At 37.9% G+C, this 14,737-nt stretch overlaps 1 protein-coding gene across 1 annotated transcript; it reads left to right on the forward strand.

The window, feature by feature from the left end:
* The first annotated feature begins 1,581 nt into the window (after positions 1-1,581).
* Positions 1,582-12,536, forward strand: LOC139974575 (regulator of chromosome condensation-like). Its single transcript, XM_071981823.1, has 9 exons — positions 1,582-1,737; positions 2,609-2,699; positions 3,167-3,366; positions 4,066-4,245; positions 4,876-5,092; positions 5,823-5,978; positions 6,872-6,985; positions 7,773-7,931; positions 9,096-12,536. The coding sequence occupies exons 2-9, from the start codon at positions 2,621-2,623 to the stop codon at positions 9,260-9,262; spliced, it is 1,272 nt and encodes a 423-aa protein (XP_071837924.1). The 5' UTR covers positions 1,582-1,737; positions 2,609-2,620; the 3' UTR covers positions 9,263-12,536.
* The last annotated feature ends 2,201 nt before the right edge of the window (positions 12,537-14,737 follow it).

A 14,737-nucleotide genomic window follows, 5' to 3' on the forward strand; every position in this document is an offset into this window, starting at 1 on the left:
AATGGATGATTACAGGTGACTAGAAAATTCTAAGTGGTCAATCTCACATCCAGGGGTCTTTTAATTAAACTTGGGGTCCAACTAACAATTTTTGGTGGCATTGGTAATTTGTTATTCTAAAAACAGTAGTTCATTTCCTAACAAGTACCAGTATCTTAGAGAATGCAAGGCTAAGCAGATTTGTATCAACACAGTAGATATTTCATAACAAGTAGATATTTCATAACAGAGTTGCTAAATTTGCCATTTTCTGTCTGTGCAAAATGAGCAGGACATGGACATAAAATGTCAAAAAGTTACATCCCTTTCTATTTGTGGATAATCCATTATGAATTGCAATGGTCTGAATTTGTAAAGAAAAGCCGGAGAATGTTTTTTCACAGTCAAATAGATGTTATCAAACAATCTGAGAGATTAATGATTGATTTTGTCAGTAACTCCACTACATCCTCCACAAGGCTGCTTCTACTGCCATGCATCATTTTTCTTCCAAGCTGAGCCAGACCCGCTGTATTCTCCAAGCCTGTTGAATCAGCACATCATAGCTTCAGGCAATACAAAATTCATGTTGTCTTTTCCCATGTCAGTTCCCAGCTTAGCATCAGGTCACATCATTTTGAATCAGCTTCATATAGTGTCAAATATTAACTTTCTCAACAATATGAAAATACTGTATAAATAAGATGTAATCCATCTGCAACTGGTTGTGTACAAATGTTGTAACATCCTTCTCAACAGGGGTAGCAATAACAATGTTACAGTATACCTTAAGTAGTTCTGCCTACACAGATAGGTAAGCCATAGTTGCAGTTAGGCCTTCTGTGTTGATGTTGTGAGTACCCTTGCCCATAGATCAGCATACTGTAGGCCTAAGTTAGGCTAGGCTAACGTTAGGCTTCTTACTGTATGTTTGCAGTTGGAACTCCTAGATAGCCTAACTAGGCCTACAACGTATTTCGTTTCAAATATGAAACTTGTTCATTGATCTTCTGGTCTTTCTGGAGGTGGTCCACATGGTTGAATTAACTTTTCCAACATATTAAATTTCACTCTAGCCTTGCTTTCGTTTTCTGCAACGGCCACAAAATTCATCATATCGTAATGTCCTATCAATGATGAAAACGTATCTCGGTGCTGGTTCGTCAGCCATTCCCACTTTGTTGTATCAGAATGACCTGTGCCGATGTATTTCGACTGCAGATGTTCCATCTGACTAAATATGTTATAACGATCCCCCATTTTGTCTGCTTGTGTACTTCAACTGATGAAGAAAATCTGAAATTGACAGGAATTCTCTGCAAAAGTATAGTGCGAAAGATGTTTGACTACGACTACGAGTGTACGACTATGTTAATCGTGTAGTTGCTCTACGCCACACATTGTCACAGTGCAGATTGAGAGGGTCAATAATCATGTCGCCAATCTCAGTAATATTTCTGATCTAAGAAATTCCCAGATTGACATAAAAGAGCGAAACCTATTTTTAAAGTTTATATATATTTTTAATGATCTAAATTTATATTTTAATATACATCATATTAAATTTCAACATTATTCTGTTCACACTTTTTGGTACTGCATTTATTGTCTGGTTACTTACAGTAAATTTCGAAACGCGTGCTGCGTGCGATCGAGAATTATCGCAGATCTAGTACGTATGTAAATTGATAGTAAAGTGGTCTTATCTCTGGCTTAGACAGTGTTAATAATCTACTGTTCGGCGAAAGAATTTAAAAGGTATGTTTTATCCTGTGATTTTCGTCGCAGACCCTTTCAATTTCTATTATTTAGCTGCATGATTTACATTTAATTCACAGTTAGCTACGTTTCCTATTATATCATAGATATTGGCCTACTCTGGTCGTAGAAATAAGTTAAATTAGGTTAGGTCTAGCCTAACAAGTAACATTAAACAGTTATTGAGCCTAGGCCTACGCTAGGCCAGACCTAACCTACCCACAGCTTATTTAAGCTTTTGTAGTAAAAGTATGACTAGGCTATGCTTAACAACACTGTTACAGTTAAATATTTAAGCGTAGAACATACAAGTCAAGTTCATTTATGTTATTGATCAGTTCCATTTTCTCCAGGCTTTAGTTTAGGCTGACCACAATTACACAAGCCCTATGTGGAACGGCCCCACAAAATTTGAACAGCACCTTTCGATAAAGTACTTGAAAAAAATCAAACCACTTGTGATTGGTCCATATTTACACAAGAGACCTCACCATTTAACAGTACAGGTTAATTGTAGTTTCTGCAGACTTTCCAACTACTCCTGTATAAATAGCCAAAACCTCCTGGTTTGCTAGCTTTAGTGAGCAGTAGGTTGGATAGCTCAAGTATGATATTGCAGTGCTGTATAAGTGCCATAACTTTCTTGTAAGAAATTTAAATCTTGCGAAGCAAAGTAACTTGTTCAGCGAGGCATTGCACTGTCAGTGTTAGATTTGAAAGGCCTTTGATTTGCACACTTGCCAGTTGCAAAACCTTGTATAGATCACTGGAAAAAAAAACACTTAGCTAGAAGTATTTTACAATGCACAGCAAATACATGTCCTAGTGGCCATCTCATAGAAAAATATTCAAGTCTTAGTCTATATATCAGTTTCAGTGTACAATGCCACCCAAGAGGAAGTCCGTTCTGCCAAAGTCTGGAGATGTGAAAGAAAATGGAGTACCTACAAAGAAGGCAAAAAGTAAGTCCAACTGTTATCAAATTCAGTTAGTGATTGACAAATAAATTGTTGAGTCCAAGCTTTTAAAGTATAGCACTTTGGTGGACAGTTCGAGAGCTGCTTGCAGGTCATTAGTAATATTGTATACAGTCACTATTTTGGAGAAAAAGTCACTCTGGCGACTTAGTTACTTTAAGACAACCACCAATTATTCAAGTAGTCTCCACTGAGCATTAGTTAGCACTACAGTTAGTCTAAAATCTACATCTAGCTTAAGTGCAATCCAACATGCACAGTTAGTTTACGCCAGCATTTGATGTAAACTTTTCCAAACTGAATGTCCTCACCTGACTGTTTGTTTGAAAATGAAACCAAGGTACTGCTGTTCATAACGATCCCACAATTTAAACCCATGTGAGTTAGCTTTGTCATATTTGTTTTGATGTGATACATTGCTATCTACGTTCCTCCTCACAATTGTTTATCAGTTTTCCACCCGTCTCATCGATCTGAGCGCGGAACCGTCCTGGCACTCGGACAGGGAGATGTGGGTCAGCTTGGACTAGGAGAGGACTACATGGAAAGGAAACGTCCGACAGTAGTACCCTTCCCAGAGGAAGCATCTGGAAATATTGTTGATATCTTTGCAGCAGGGATGCATACCATTTGTGTCACTGAAAATGGAGAGGTAAGAAACAAGCTTTAAAGCCAAGTCTTAGCTCCTCTCATATTGATAACCTTTTACAGTCAAAATTTCAGTGGTAATCTACTCAATATTTTTTTACGTTCAAAGATGTCAACAGAGTAATTCCCAACTCATCACAAATGTTAAAATATTGAAGTAAATTAAGTTATCCTTCCCATTACTTCTGCATTATCCACAAGAGCAACTATATTGAAATTTTGAAAGACTACTCACAGAAATGGGAGAGTAAAAGTTAAAGCTCAAAGAAGTGCCCGACCGCTGGACTGCTTTAAAAAAAGAAAGCTTAGAAGTTATGTGAGGTTGTTTAACATGACCTCCTAATGACAAAATAATGGCAATGGAAGGATTTTAAAATGCTGCAGTTTGTCGTACACCCTACAAGTTACAGTAGTTCTTTGCAAGTCCTCTAAGCAGGTTTCCTTTTCTTTTCTTTCTTTTTTTCCGTAATCTAATCGTTTGCGTAAACTGCATTAATTATAGACCAAGCATCGTCTACTGTTTGAATATTTCTGTACAATAACAGCTGGGTAGTTTGGTTTTTGAGTTGCAGATTATTGCATGTACTGGTAAAAGTGTTGAAATATGGCAGCAACATTTTGACATTAAACTAACCTTCCATTTGTGGAGGGTAAAATGCCAAGTGTTGACACCTACTGTATTACCTGTCTGTTTCTTCTGTAGGTTTACACTTTCGGTTGTAATGATGAGGGTGCTCTCGGTAGGGACACCAGTGAAGAAGGGTCAGAGTTCACTCCCCACAAGGTAGAACTCTCCGAGAAAGTCGTCCAGGTCAGCGGAGGGGATTCCCACACCGCAGCTCTGACAGATACAGGAGAAGTTTATGCGTGGGGGACATTTAGGGTGAGAAATTAGTCGCGACTTTCGGTTTATTCATGAGGGATGAAACATGCAGTGCTCTCATTAAAGGCTATGATTAATTATATTGGTGTTATGAGGTCACATCTAAATGTAGTTCTGTCCTGCATTGAAAATGCATTTGCAAAGAAAGGGGGCTAAATTGGTGTGAAGCTTTACATAACAACATGCTGAAAATTTATTGAAAGATTGCTGAGATAGTGATATTGTTGACTTGTCCTCTGTCCCTTTTCTACCTCCCCCCTCTCTCTTCATCCCCATTATAAGCATAGACCTTCACCTCACGTTCAGAAGGAAAATACCTGTAGAAGGATATGAAGAAGGAACTTAATCATGAGTGGCTTTAGCTAAAAACTGCAATTTTTAAGTTAATAGCTGGGAATGGCCATTTTCACTGACCTCCAAGATGAAAATGCTTTTAATGTAACATATGTCCATGACGTCTTCCATTTATGGCTGTCTTTGTCTAGAAATTTGAAGTTTTGAGGTCTAGCTTTAAGGGATCTCACCCTTCAGTTAGTCAAGAATTTATTTTATTCTTTACATATATACGTAATGAACATTCTCATATGTGGATATATCGTGTTAGAAAAATTTGCACCTTTTGAACCCTAGGATGGAAATGGTCCTTTCGGACTCACCGTTGAGGGCATGAAGAAGTTACCTCACCACTTACCCATACCCGCCACAGTGGTCCAGATCTCCTCTGGCAACGATCACCTTGCGATGCTTACAGACCAAGGCGACATTTATACGATAGGGTGCGGGTCGCAAGGGCAGATCGGGAGGATAGCAGAATGTTTCTCTATACGAGGAGGACGCAAAGGACTTTGTAAGTGTTCCATACTCATTAATTGCAAGTTATGTATCACTTGAAGGCATTGAAGACTCGCTCCAAACCGCGTGCCACGCTCTGAAAAAGTTAACTTTCTGTTGCTTGCAATTGAAGTTTTCTTCTTGTGCAGACAGTAATGAAACGTGATACCTTGTCATCTTTTGTCTGGACCTGAGATCAGGGATTTCCATAACAACTCCCTACTGAGATGTCTATCGCTTCTATGTTCACTGTGTTGTTGGTATTGACCGTAGCTGCATGTATTGACTGTACACTAGTGTCTATTTACTGACGATAGCAAGCTGTGTGTGTATTATCTGGGATCGATGGTGGTGTCTAACACTTCTGTTACACCTCATTCAAAACTAGGTCTCTTCACTCCCTTTAAATCAAAGAAATTTTTAAGAGACACTGGTAACTTATGATGGTAAGCAGTTGCCAAATTATCGACAACTTATATATATCTGTTCATGTAGGCTTGTGGAGACGAAAAAGCTTCCATCATCAGTGAATATGAAATTTGTTGTTTCTTTTCTACCTGGACCTCTGTTATAGGGACCATTCTTTGCCAGCATAGGCGTTTAAAAATTGTCTACACCCCTGCCATCTACCCATGCAAACAAACGATAACGCCTAAACACTTTTGCTTTACAATGCAATACAACTTTCAATCTGGCCTGAGTAATGTGGTATCATTCTGTTTACAAATTGACAATTTTCTCCTCAGCTCTACTGTTGGAACCTGCACTAGTGATCCGTCCCAAGATCAGAGGTCAGGGAAAAGTGTTCTTTGAAGACGTCTGGTGCACTCCTTACTGTACCTTCGCGAGAGTCCGAGGAGGTGGCGTTTATGGATGGGGTTTAAACAATTACCATCATTTAGGTCAGTTATCAACTTTTTAAACGTTCACTTTTGGAGACGATGCCAGCAGGGAGGGGCTGGGTGAGAGGCGGCGGAGAAGAACAATTGTTTGAGGTGGCAGCTGTGGGTGGGGGGGGGGGGATTGTGGTTGGGATTAGGCTGTTGGGTGATGGTAGTTGATAGGGCTTGGTCGCACTCCTCATTTGCATTCCTCAAGAATCACATACATGAGTTACTTCTGCAACCCCACCCCACTCCACTGATGGAGTTAATAATGAGAGACTGTAAAATCAAAGTTTCATTCAAAGAGTTTTTTCTCCTTTATACCAATATGATGTGGAGGCAGAAAGAGATGCAAATCCATACGCTTTGATCAGGGTTTTTGTTTTTCTATGATTACAAGAATTCTCTGTGGTTTATACTAGATGAGTTTGGCTTTGGCAGTAAGTTGTGAAAATATTTCACAATGTGTAAACAATGTCCTGTAACTCTCATCACTTACAATTATTAAATGGGTAAAAGTAAATGTCCAGTTGCTGCTCATACATCTATGTCTCTATATTTCACCTAGGAAGACTGTTTTTTCTGGCTATTGTAACATTTTGGAATAAAAATGGTATACTGTGTAAAATTCTTACCAGTGGATTAAATGGTTGATGTGTGAGTGCTACAAATAAGAGATGAACAATCCCGATCTTTTCTGCTTCTCACTTAATTTGTCAACAAATTAAACTGACTTACTCTATCCATAAGTCAGATATGTGGAATTAAGAGCAAATTATATGGCGAGGAACACAAGGCCAACTGGCTTCCTGGTTTATCTTTGTTATTAGATTTGAAAACCCTGTCTTCATCTTCTTCATCTTCTCCTTATTCTTCTTCTTCTTCTCTTCACACATTTTGTATTCTTTTAGGAGTAGAAGACATCAAGAGTTGGTTTAGGCCAGTCGGCATTGAAAGTTTCTCCCACATTAAGGTCAAATCAGTATGCGGCGGTCAACACCACTCAATACTTCTCGATTCAGAAGGTGAGATGAATATCTACTCACAGTTTTGTTTATTAAAGTTGCGCTTCTATACTGAATTTCCAGTCTGACATTTTCATATCGACCTAACGTTACCTAAGGAAAGCATAAATGGAAGGAAGTCATAAATTGCATAAATGGAAAGAAGGAAGCATAAATGTAAGGAAGCATAATTGTCTGTAAATTAGAGCAGCAGTCCCACACAAGGGACGTAAAGGTTTTCATACAAATTTGGAAATAACATCTAACCTCAGTCAAGGCATGATACCATTTTGTCTCCAAAAATTGTCTTGTTTCGGTCCAGGTAAATATTTGTCTTTTGTTCCTGAATTTTTTTTTTAAAAATGTGATTTATTTTCTAACATCGTACCATCTTTCTTACATATTACCAAAAACAGCAGAAAACAGCAGAAAACAAAATTCACCAGTTGGAATGTGTTCAATAAACCCATGCAATTCTATGTTTTAGTATATTAATTCTAAATATTATAGACTATATATATATATATATATATTATAACAAAGTATTATATTATCTATTCATGTATCCATCTGAGCATCATTAGGTTATCATTACCGTATATTTAATCCTTACGTATACTGTATTATTTATATTTGTAAATTTTTCTTTTCTTTTCTTCCAGGAAGTCTCCTCCTTTGTTATGTCTTTTTAAGACTTTATAGGAGACGTCCTTTCCCATTGTACACAATTGGCGATAAAACAAATAAATGAATTAAAGAGTGAGCTTACCGACAGGTTTTAACCTTATATCATTCATTTCATCGGTAGGCACCGTCCATTCTCTTGGGAGGGTCGACTATGGTCGCTTGGGTCTAGGAGACGAATGCGAGGAGTCCCACGAGCCGTCTGCAATCGGAAGTCTAAAGAACGAGGAAGTTACGCAAGTAGCCTGTGGATCCAGCGTCAGTTTTGCTCTGACGAGTAATGGTAAGTACCTCCCCACCCCCACTGTACATACTTCATGGTATATCACTTCATTAGAACCGGGTGATGCAAAAAAAACAGAAACCCAACTAGTCGGGACGATCAGTCGTACATTGGTGATGTAAACTTGAGCTATCAAACCACCCTGGTGTATGAATTACTTACAACTTTGATGAAATGGGAGAAGACAGTTTTTCAGTTACGTGATTCATAGAAAATATCAAACTCTACAAAGTGTGTGTCTAATGACCTTACCTTAACCTTAATTTTCTCCTGGCCAGTAGTCGCATACAGCCATAACGCTGTCTGCCAAATCCGTCCTGTTTCTGTGCTGTACTTTGGTCACCTCCCAGCTCCTCCATCCTGACCTACTGTTGTGTTTTCCTTGGCAGGGTTGATTAATTAGACATCTCAGGATAATAAACAATTATCAGAAACACAATTAAGGTCTGATTCGACTCCGATTTATTGATATTTTCTCTGCGTTTCGAATATATTCTGGTCAACACACTCCCAGAACGTGACTCCTGTCAGAACCAGCAAAGGTCCTTCCAGAAGCTTCGATCTGGGTCTCTTGATCAAATCATGTGACATACATAATAATGAATAATTATGAATCAATAACCAATCACAATACTGAAGATTATCTTTAATTTTACCGAGCGGCATTGGAAATCCTCTACAAAACTACTTCTCTCCTTCTCTACCATCCTGCTCAATATCGTTCTCGGTCTACCTCTCGCCCTTCGTCCCTCTGGTGTCCACCCTAATGCTGTCACACAGTCTTTCTCCATCTTCCCTCCTGAGTATATGCTCCACCCAATTCCATCTTACTTCTTCTTCTTATCTCAGTACCTATGTCATTGTGTCTAATGACAGTAATGTATATTAGATCCTCCTGCAAGCAGGAACCCGCGAAGAAGCCTCATTGGCTTAATATCAAAGCCGTAAGCTGACCGAAGTCAGTCTCTTACATTCATATTTAACTTCCATGATTATGGATTGTTAATTGTCAACAACTCTGTAACTGGACAACATACTTTAATCTGGGAGTGACTCGAACCGGGGACCTTGTGATTGAAAGGCACCGGCGTTAACCGCTGAGCTAACACTCCAATATGAGTTAAAACAATACCTAGCAATATATTTTCTTTCTCTCTCTGGTAGGTGAAGTCTATGCCTGGGGAATGGGGAGCAACTATCAGCTCGGGAATGGAGAAGAGGATGATATATTAACGCCGGAGAAGATGAGCGGCAAGCAGCTGGAGAGTCGTAAGGTCATCGCCGTGTCATCGGGAGGGCAGCACACCCTACTATTAGCCAAAGACAAATAAGAAAATAGAAATTTGTAATTTACAGAGATATTTTTTTAAGCCACGACTCACTTTTTAAGGGGATTACGAAAGATTTGTCTGATCTGTACATGGAATGTTCCTTGTAGATATTTTGAATGAGAACCAAAAATTTGGACAGTTTTCGGCAAGGTTTTTTTTCTCAGAAAAAGCCATTGTTTCCAAAACTGTTTATGATTGGTTATGATGTGGTTTCCTTCAAAGCTTACCATCTCGTACAGAGCTAACTGTTGATTTTCTGTAGCGATTCAACATGTTGGTAAGAGTGCTAGAGTTAAGATAGATTTCTGTTGCTCTCTAACTTTTCTGTCGCAGTTTCTGTGAGCATTCCAAGATATGACAAAGACATTTTGCTTTTACGAGCAAAGCTACAACTATTAGGATCCCTGAATGGACTGTTATTCCAATTAAGTTGCTGATTTATAAGAAGGTCGGAAGGTCGGACAACCTAAAACTTCCGCTTGAAAATGCAAATTAGCTGCTTTGTCTCGATATTAATGTGCAAAGGTTAGATCAATTTGTTAAGTGAAACAAGTTATTAAAAGGGTAATTTGTATTGTCCACATATACAAGAAGGTACAACAACTTATGTTGTAAATTCCTTCTGGCCAAAGATCTTACTCACAGAGAGACATAACTGACTGCAAAACTATAAACAAATGGTGTTAAAAGCAAAGAGCTGATTTCTTATAACAACACCACTGGTTTGAATCCCATTATAGGCTATTGGTTGGAGTGGGTTTTGAATTAGCAACCTCACTGTTTTGTAATCCCATTCTGGGTTATTGGTTAGAGTGGGTTTTGAACTAGCAACCTCACTGGTCTGTAATCCCATTCTATGCTATTGGTTAGGGTGGATTCTGAACTAGCAACCTCACTGGTTTGTAATCCCATTCTGGGCTGTTGGTTAGAGTGGGTTTTGAACTAGCAACCTCGCTGGTTTGTAATCCCATTCTGGACTATTGGTTAGGGTGGATTCTGAACTAGCAACCTCACTGTTTTGTAATCCCATTCTGGGTTATTGGTTAGAGTGGGTTTTGAAATAGCAACCTCACTGGTTTGTATTCCCATTCTAGGCTACTGTTTAGAATGGGTTTTGAACTAGCAACCTCGCTGGTTTGTAATCCCATTCTGGACTATTGGTTAGAGTGGTTTTTGAACTAGCAACCTCACTGGTTTGAATCCAAATGTAAGCTATTGGTTAGAGTGGGTTTTGAACTAGCAACCTCACTGGTTTGCAATCCTTTTGTAAGCTATTGGTTAGAGTGGGTTTTGAACTAGCAACCTCACTGGTTTGTAATCCCATTCTATGCTATTGGTTAGGGTGGATTCTGAACTAGCAACCTCACTGTTTTGTAATCCCATTCTGGGTTATTGGTTAGAGTGGGGTTTAAACTAGCAACCTCACTGGTTTGTATTCCCATTCTAGGCTACTGTTTAGAATGGGTTTTGAACTAGCAACCTCGCTGGTTTGTAATCCCATTCTGGACTATTGGTTAGAGTGGGTTTTGAACTAGCAACCCCACTGGTTTGTAATCCCATTATAGGCAATTGGTTAGAATGGGTTTTGAAATAGCAACCTCACTGGTTTGTAATCCCATTCTGGGCAATTGGTTAGAGTGGGGTTTAAAACTTTAAAACATCACTGGTTATTAAGCCCATTCCAACAATCACTTTCTCTGTTAGTTTCCTTCAAAATTTCAGAAACTTCATGATCTGATAAATCCTGCCTAAAGATGTGAACATAGTTTGAGGGTTAGCAGCGCCAACATTAAAAAATGTATAGGAAAATTAGCACACTCAAATGTTGCGTGGTGAGGACCCCTAAGTTGTGGGGGCCTTATGGGTTTCCTGACAGATCACTTTGCTTTTCTCACTACAGTTTGCAAATTACAAGGCAGTTTGCAGTTCTAAGACATTGGTATTATTCAACCTTAACTGTACACTAATATCAAACACCATGAGAGAATGAAGTGTTAATCTTCTTACATTTAACATACATGTTCGACTACATTAATGTGGTTGTGTGTAATTTCTTGTTTTTGTAAGCTTTAAGGACACTCGTTTTTGGTTTCCTGACAGTGATATTTGCATTTCTCACTTCACAGTTTGCAATCATTTGCAAGGAGTTCTCAGAAGACATATTGATTCAGCTGTTTAGACCATTCACCATGAGTCCAACGACAGTTTAAGATCAGCCAAACCTTTACACTTATACACTTTAAAAGACTTATTAACATCCTCTTAGACTATACATATGCTTCTGTTATACACTTTAATTGAATTGTTAACATCCTCTTAGACTATACATATGCTTCTGTTCTATGCAGCAATCTCTAAAAGATGCTTGTTATCGTTGTGCGACTGTATCAACGGCCACGGTTAGTTAATGTACTTACGGCTTATATTTAAAAAAAAACTTTGTTTTAACATGACTTAACTGTGTGTGGTGTTTGATATATATGCCAACTATGTTGATTGATTGATGCAAGTCTCTCTATCTATACATGCTTGGATTGTTATTCAAAGAAATTACTATTATGATGATAATTCAAAGTATAAAAGACTGGTCAAATGAGCATTTTTACTGCTGATATCATCTGTGCTGAATGAGTGAATCAAAATCGATAAGATAAGAAGGAAGAAGTGTCTTGCCTTCTCTTGTTTAATATTCTGAATAGGTCTTCTAAAGGTCATCAAAGGTCATTCAAAGGAAACAAAAATACCTCACTTTGCCAAAAATTTGATGAATAATTAAATCTTCATCTGACTTCATATATAAGAAGAAGAAAAAATAAAAACAACAATGGCTTATTTTGCTGCTATAAAATGCTGATGAGCTTCTCCCAGTTATTTTGCTTAATATTCTGCATAATAAATGATGAAAAAGTGATCAGAATCCGACCTGATCAAAAGAAAACAATGCCTCTCTTTGTCCGATGTTAATATTCTGAATGGTGACGTAGCATGTTGATCTCCATTGTCAAGAAAACAATAGCTGTTGTGATTTCAGTAAACGAGTGTTTTAAAGTCCCTTTGTTTATTGATCTTTGTTACATGTGAAATTGTTGTCCGTTCTTCTCTTCTCTGGAGTCAGTTGAAATTAGTGAATAATTGGTGGTTATTTGTCTTTTTTCTTTCCTTTTAAATATTAAGTATATGTCATCATTAATTTGTATTGTCTTATTGGTAGTATTTTACTATGCAAAATGTAAAAGCTAAACGCCATAATAAAAAAGTCGGAAATTTTTAACAATTTAGAATGAAAATCACCTTTTGTAATTCCACATGCTGTTATGTAACGTAACATGTATCTCTCGATTAGAAGTGTAAGAATATTGTTAATTTTAAATGGAACAGTGTGGTACCTGACCAAATACCCCCCTCACTCTTGTCAACTTTTAAAGGAGACTTAACCCCAACCATCATTATTTGTCTACATGATAGAGGTCACTGTTCTGCACAACTTCCTTCCCCAAGCAGCTAAGTGACATCTTATTCCATTTGGGAGATATCACAAGTTGAATACTCCTTATATAAGACACAAGGCTGGAGACTTGATCAAGTTTAAATATGACGTCATCACGTCACGTCACGTCTGCTTTTATTTGTATTTCATTTATAATACAATGTTGAAAAATGCTGAATCTAAAATATTGAAACTTGACCAAATGATGACATGAGTTTTAAAGGCATTGAAGATTCGCTCCAAACCGCGTGTGCGGCCATCTGAAAAAGTGAACTTTCTGTTGCTTGCAAGTGACGTTTTGTTCTTGCCGCTACAAAATGCAGACCGTAATGAAACGTGATACCTTGTTATCTTTAGCTGGACCTGAGATGTCCATCGCTGTATCGTTTGTATACTGTGCTATGGGTATTGACCGCAGCTGTATGTACTGACTGTACACTAGTGTCTAATTACCGACGGTAGCCAAGCTGTGTGTGTATTTTCTGGGATCGATGGTGGTGTTTAACACTTCTGTTACACCTCATTCGAAACTAGGTCAAATTACCGGCATTAGACGTTTCTTTTTGCGTGAGTCTTCACACCCTTTAATTGTCAACACTAATAACATTCTATCTTGAAAATATGAAAAAGCAAAAGAAGGAGAAGAAAATATGGTTCAGGTCCTCGTGGCATTCCCAGACAGCTCACAGACACAACTTTTAAACTAAAATATCTCCCAAACGTAACATGAGTTTTTCTTAGTTCTTCTTTTTTTTTGCGAGGGTGGGGGGGGGGAGGTTGGGGAGTTCTTCATCACAAAGATCTATGTATGCCTAATATGAACGCATAAAGATGTACGCATAGATATGTACGCCTAAAGTTGTACGCCTAATATGATGGGTAGGGTTTGTGTCCCCATATATAATTTTTGCATAGCATACTTTAGCAGATGTATCGGTCGCTTACTTATAGCTTGTCATTTCCTGGCTACTGTTATTCAATGTTTCAGACTATATTGTGATTAAAAACTGCGAGTGCATTGAGTCGCAGGTTAATATCCAAACATAGTAACTTGCATTAATAGCAGTTATTGTTAAGAATCAGTCCTATATCACAATTGAACTGTGTGTCTGCCTTTAGTTATTATGAAGTAATTTGATCTTTTCCCGTTTTTTCCCCCTCTTTTGTATTGTACTGTTACATTATGGAATGGTATAGACGGGACGGCACCACAGGGTACCACAGAAATAAGGATGTTGATGTGGGGATGATTAAAAGTTTAGAAGAAAAAAAACGGGGCATTTAAAATGCCTTTGATCTAGAAGGGTTATATATACATCATACCTGGAAACGATATTTTTTTTATAACTTTGTCTTTATCAGCGAGAGTGCGAAACTAGAGAATATAAAAAAGATCTCCCTGCAGGTTCGCCTGAAAGTTTGGGGGTTATGTTTACTTTAATAAGCCTAGCCCAGGCTTTAAGCCTAAGCCATTCCAAGACAAACGATGAATAAGTCAACTTGTTTTTTTTTTTTTGCAATTAGTTTTTTTTTCTCTCTCTCAGTAAAGAATTGTCGGTAAAACGAACAATCACATAACAAAAAACAAAATATGAACAGCAAATCATTGAGTGGCCGTCTGATTCGAGAAACAAAACACTTTTATAGTTTCTCCCCGGTAGGCTACAAAACTCATGAAAAACAACTCGTAAAAGTCGTATTAATAAAAATGGTTGCTCCAGAGAACTTACCATTAGTGAAGGGGAGAAGTTTTCCCCTTCATGTGGACTGTCAAGGACACAAAAACATGACATTTAAAGGTATGCTGTACTGGCCCCAAATATGCTAGATTTCAAAATATGGTCACCTTTGGTCAAAATTCTTAAACTGTTTTTATTACACCCTTCGAGGACATTTTCCTCACTGGGACATTCAGTCATTTTGTTGTGTTCTTTAAAAATGTCTGAGAACAATTTGGAGAGTAAAGACCTCCAGGAAAGTACTTTTTT

Source organism: Apostichopus japonicus, chromosome 9 (genome assembly GCF_037975245.1).
Source record: "Apostichopus japonicus isolate 1M-3 chromosome 9, ASM3797524v1, whole genome shotgun sequence".
In the NCBI taxonomy this organism is placed as follows: Eukaryota; Metazoa; Echinodermata; class Holothuroidea; order Aspidochirotida; family Stichopodidae; genus Apostichopus; species Apostichopus japonicus.